Source organism: Zootoca vivipara, chromosome 13, assembly GCF_963506605.1.
Source record: "Zootoca vivipara chromosome 13, rZooViv1.1, whole genome shotgun sequence".
NCBI classification, from domain to species: domain Eukaryota; kingdom Metazoa; phylum Chordata; class Lepidosauria; order Squamata; family Lacertidae; genus Zootoca; species Zootoca vivipara.
The window spans coordinates 32,157,091-32,162,587 of NC_083288.1; the positions used below are offsets into that span (position 1 = coordinate 32,157,091).

The window sequence follows — 5,497 nt, forward strand, 5'->3', positions numbered from 1 at the left end:
ACAAGATTCCTTTGCAACCTGAAGTTTTTTTGTGGGTTCTTCCCCCCCCCCCCCAATAATTAGCAAGGTTAGAAACTTTCCATTTACTTACAGTGAAGTGCTGTAAAAGCATTAAATGTATATAGAATGACAGCCTTAGAAACCTCACTTCTATTATAAACAAATTTATTTACACCACCACAGAGTACTTGAATACAACAGCAATTTGTTTTTCTCCTCTTTTTATCAATAGGTGCAGCCCCTTGCAGCGTGTAATGACTACTGCTATCCAGGATACAGCAGAAAAAAGAGGGAAGGGGAGCCATTTTGTTGCTATGATTGTACTCCATGCCCATATGGGAAGATTTCAAACCAAATGGGTAAGGGCACAAAATGTCTAATGGATTACGTAATGCACTGCATCTTTCAATAGATTTACTTTCAGCTATGCAAAACAGAAAACAGATTATGATAATCAAGTTATGAAGCAGATTCCATACATGTTACACCAGAAGGACCTAACTCCATAAAACTGTTTTTATAAAGCACAAGCTATGGTAATCTTTGCTATCTCTTGTGAAAAGAGAACACTTAGCAATGCTATGACATGTATTGTTTAGGAAATTCTGAATCCTGGAAAAGTCATTGCATGGCTGAAACGTAGACCTCTGAGCCATACTGTATAACTACACCCCCTCTGCTCCCCACTTCCTTGTATTTTACTTTTATGTAGTATTTGACAGTAGATATTTCAAAAATGAAAAATAAACTTGGACTAAAATAAAGCAAAACTTAACACCATCGGAAGGGCCCACTTTTGTTTGGACTGCTTTAAAACAGAGTTTGGGAGGAGTCCACATCTCCGAAGATTGGGCTATATTTCATCATCATTGGGCTGTTCATTGGGCTGTTATTCATCAGCTTTCACACTTCCCCAATATTTGGCAGCAGATTAATTTGCTTACAAAAATTAGTTTTTTTTACAAAGTGCTCTTTCAAATAATAATAGTTAATTACCCACCCCCATATTGCATTGAACACAACAAAGGCTGTCTTCCACTCAATAGTGAGGAACTAACAGAAAATTTGTTTCATTTTTTTAGATATGGATTACTGTAGCCAATGCCCCAAAGGCCAGTTTCCAAACAGCAACAGAGACCAATGCCTCCCTAAAGTCCTAAACTTCCTGTCTTTCACAGAACCTTTGGGAATCTTTTTAACCTTTTTGATTCTGTCTTCTACTGTAGCCACAGCTTTGGTGCTAGAAATTTTCATCAAGCACAAGGACACTCCCATTGTCAAAGCCAACAATCGGAATCTCACCTACACTCTACTCATCTCCCTCTTGCTCTCTTTCCTCTGCTCTTTGCTATTCATTGGCTGCCCTCAGAAAGTGACCTGCTGTCTACGACAAACTGCCTTTGGCATTATCTTCTCTGTGGCTGTTTCGTGTGTTTTGGCAAAAACTGTCACTGTGGTCCTGGCTTTCATGGCCACCAAGCCAGGATCCAGGATGAGGAAATGGGTGGGGAAAAGTCTGGCCAATTCTGTTGTATTTAGCTGCTCCATTATTGAAGCCATCATTTGTGTTGTGTGGCTATGTACTGCTCCTCCGTTCCCACATTTGGACATGTATTCTCTCATGGAAGAAATCATAGTGGAATGCAGTGAAGGATCTGTCATTATGTTTTCTTGTGTTCTGGGATACTTGGGATTTCTTGCCATTGTTAGCTTCGCAGTTGCTTTTCAGGCCAGGAAGTTGCCAGATAGCTTCAATGAAGCCAAGTTCATCACTTTCAGCATGCTGGTATTTTGCAGTGTTTGGTTGTCCTTTGTTCCTTCTTACCTGAGCACAAAGGGGAAATACATGGTGGCTGTGGAGATCTTCTCCATCTTGGCCTCCAGTGCTGGGTTACTGGGTTGCATCTTTGCCCCAAAATGTTACATAATTATCCTGAGGCCTGACTTGAACAGCAGAGAGCAGCTTATACGTAGAAATACCTAGGAATTAAATTGTTTTGCTTTTTATGTATTATTCCATTGAAATGATTATTCAAATGTACCCCTGGAAACATGGTAAATAACTTGGCCTTTTCAAGTAACATGCTCCTGTGACCCTCAATATTCTACATTTCTTTTCTTATTTAGTTTGATTTTCCAAATCTCCCAACTCCCCTTAAATGGAAGAGTGGGGTATACATTTTTCTCTGAGGGTCATGTTCTCTCTTGTCCATATGTTTGAATGTAGAGTTTTGCGTGTGGAGGTCCCCAAAACCACCCGTCAAATAACTCACGCCATAGACAGAATTTTTGTTTAATGGTTTTGGCATGAATTTGGCCACAACTTTTATTGAAATACAAATATAAAATAAGTGAGTGGTTGCATAGGCATTGGTTCTCCAACTGTCTCCTAAGGACAGAAATCCTACAGGGAGAGACAGGAAGTCGGGTGCAATAGGCTCTCCCCTCTCCCCTCAGGCTCCAAGGGGCTCAATGCGCAGCCCTGGCCCCCGACCGGGGTTATGGACACTGCATAGAGCCCCTGGATTCCTGACCGGAATTTCCCCAACACGCAGGCATTAACTTAAGGGGTCAACACAGTCAACAGACCCCATATACAACCAATAACCAATGCCTAACCGCCAACCTTACAAGTTGTGACTATTTGCTATGCAGTAGGCAAAAACCAGATGGCACCAGCCAATCAGCCAAATGGAAAAATTCCTACCAGGCCCCTGAATACAGGCAACCCATGAGAGGCACAGCAATGTCAACACAGAGGCCTAAAAACAGCGGAGGGAGGGTGGGGATCCGAAAATGCAGCCAAAGAGAAACCTTTCTCTTTGGCTTTTATACCCAAGGGGCTGACCCATCAACTTGCAACATACAAAATTGCCCAACAACAGCCAGGGACCTATCCAGCAGTGACCACTCATGCCCCCACCTTTGGAACTCAGGAGTGGTTTGTTAAGCCCCCACCGCAAATTGTGCTCACCATGATGGTGAACCCGCATTGTGGCTTATATTGCATGTTCAGATACAGTAAGCCTGCCTCTCATTGTCATTGCCTCCCAGTGTTTTTACTGAATACATAGGCCTACATTATTGAATCAAAACAGGCAAAAACTTTATTGGTTACTCTGACCCTTTTAATGAAATACCCCATTTCCTGGAAGGGGAAGGCACAACCCTACAATTCTTTCAATTAAATATCATGAATCCTACCCAATGCCTAACCATCGAAGTTGTGATAAAGGCTGTGAGGGAGTTAAAAACCACAAGACATGCCAATTTGTCGGGAGATAAAATTCCTTCCTGGCCCCAAATACAGTGATTCCTTGGCAAGGTCTAGAAGCAAACAACAAATCATCACACCAGGAAACTACAAAATTTTAGGGCAGGGAGGTAGGAGACAAAATGAATCCAAAAGTTGCTTACAAAAAATAAATAACAATAACATAACAGAGCATAATAAAACATCATAAAACCATCCAAAATCAGAGTACAATATTTCCCTTAAATTGACTTTTTACAAAATTCTTCCATTTTCCACCAACAAGTGATGTCTTACTACGGGCAATACCTGTGGGAGATAACTTTGAACACTTTCATTATCACAAATTGCTAAATGTCATCACTCATCTTGCCAATTCCCACATGGATTTTTGTGAAATCTCAAGCACAATAATTAATGCAGCCTGAAAGCTAATATTAAGTGTCTGTGAGTTTTCCTTTATCAAAAATTTTATAGCCTTTGAAAAGGCTTGTTGTGTATAACAGATTGAACCCGGGCATTCTGCATAACGAAGTCGCTCACAATGATTGTGGTATTTCTTTTGCCTCTTCTCATATTGTTACTGCATGTTCCTCAAACTGAGTGTGAGCCACATGCTGATATGTGTGCTGTGGTAGATCGTTTCCAGCTCCCATATCAATATTATGAGATAGGTGAGCTAACCATTGGAGCAATTCTTACTCAGTATGGCTGCATTTTTGAAGAAATATCATTTAGTGAACACCCCACAACAAAATTTCTACATGAACTGAAAGAATTTGCGTAAGGATGTTTTCCCTCTCTGCATGTGTTGTGTCAGATCATAAGTACTAAGGAAAAGGCAATGAAAGGGAATGTAGTGGTTGTAGACTAGGGATGGGGAGCGAATTTGTGGCCCTCCAGACTACGCTTCCCATAGTCTCTGACGATCGACAAACTTTCTGGAGCTGATGGGAGTTTGAGTCCATCCACATCTAGAGGACCATAGGTTCCTTCTCCCTGTTGTAAACACACACGTAGGTCCAAAGCAAACTCATAATTACCTTTTAGTAACTTGTACAAATTTATTTCTTAGGAAGGCATGAAGAACAGTATGATACAATGCTATAATCTTAGGAAACTGTATAAAAGCCTAGTATGTTCTAATCAAAACAGCTTCCTACCATCATAAGCAATTTGCCTTATACTTGCTTAAATGTCACTGATCAAACTTTGGACTAATGAATACTTTCCTACTGAACTGATAAGATCTAAACTTTGTAACAAAATACGCTTAAGCACTATTTATTGTCTTAGGCTAATATTTACTTTGGATATTTATGTCTTATATATTTATCAATAAAAATGAACCAAGAATTCAAAGATTTCCCTACTCATAACTAAAATTAAAGTAGTGGTAATCAGTTACAGGTGATGAGACTAGGACTCCCTGAACACAGGAACGATGCACTAACAGCACTAGCAATCACTTAATCTGTTAATAGACTTACACCAGTGTGGTGTAGTGGTTAAGAGTGGTAGACTCGTAATCTGGGGAACCAGGTTAATGTCTCCGCTCCTCCACATGCAGCTGCTGGGTGACCTTGGGCAGGCCCGGCTCTAGGGGTAGTCTTGGTGGCGCGGGGTGCTAGGGCGCCGGGCCGGCAGGTGGGCGCTGCACACTGCGCCCGCCCACCAGGGCGGGGGCGCCGGAGCGATCTCCGCGCCAGGGCGCCAGGGCGCCCAACCTGCTTGAGATGGCCCTGACCTTGGGCTAGTCACACTTCTCTGAATTCTCTCAGCCCCACCTGCCTCACAGGGTGTCTGTTGTGGGGAAGGAAGGGAAAGGAGATTGTTAGCCACTTTGAGACTCCTTTGGGTAGTGATAAAGCGGGATATCAAATCCAAATCCAAATCCAAACACCATACAAGCAATGAAAGCCACAGATCGGGTCCTCCCTAATAAGAGGGCACGTGTTGTTGTGGGTGGGAACGTTTGGATGGCCACAACACCCTATTGGAGGTCCCTCGATGCTGGGTGCAATCTGACCAATGGGAGGCCAGCAAAGGTACACCGAGGGACCTCTATTTAAGCCCATGCACGTATCTCTGAGCTTCTTTGGGGCCTATGCATTGGAACACCAGCATCGTGTTCGCTGCCACCCAAAAGAGAGAAGTGATCCGGAAAGGAGAGTTATCTACTTACAGCATACGGTGATCTGTTTTCATTTCTCACTTCTTTCCCCATTTTATTTCTTTATTTCT

General features: G+C 42.3%; 1 protein-coding gene across 1 annotated transcript; it reads left to right on the forward strand.

Moving 5' to 3' along the window:
* Positions 1 to 256: 256 nt before the first annotated feature.
* Positions 257 to 1,984, forward strand: LOC118095172 (vomeronasal type-2 receptor 26-like). The gene is made up of 2 exons (XM_035136215.1): positions 257 to 359; positions 1,083 to 1,984. Exons 1-2 carry the CDS (start codon positions 356 to 358, stop codon positions 1,982 to 1,984), a joined length of 906 nt encoding a protein of 301 aa, XP_034992106.1. The 5' UTR covers positions 257 to 355.
* The last annotated feature ends 3,513 nt before the right edge of the window (positions 1,985 to 5,497 follow it).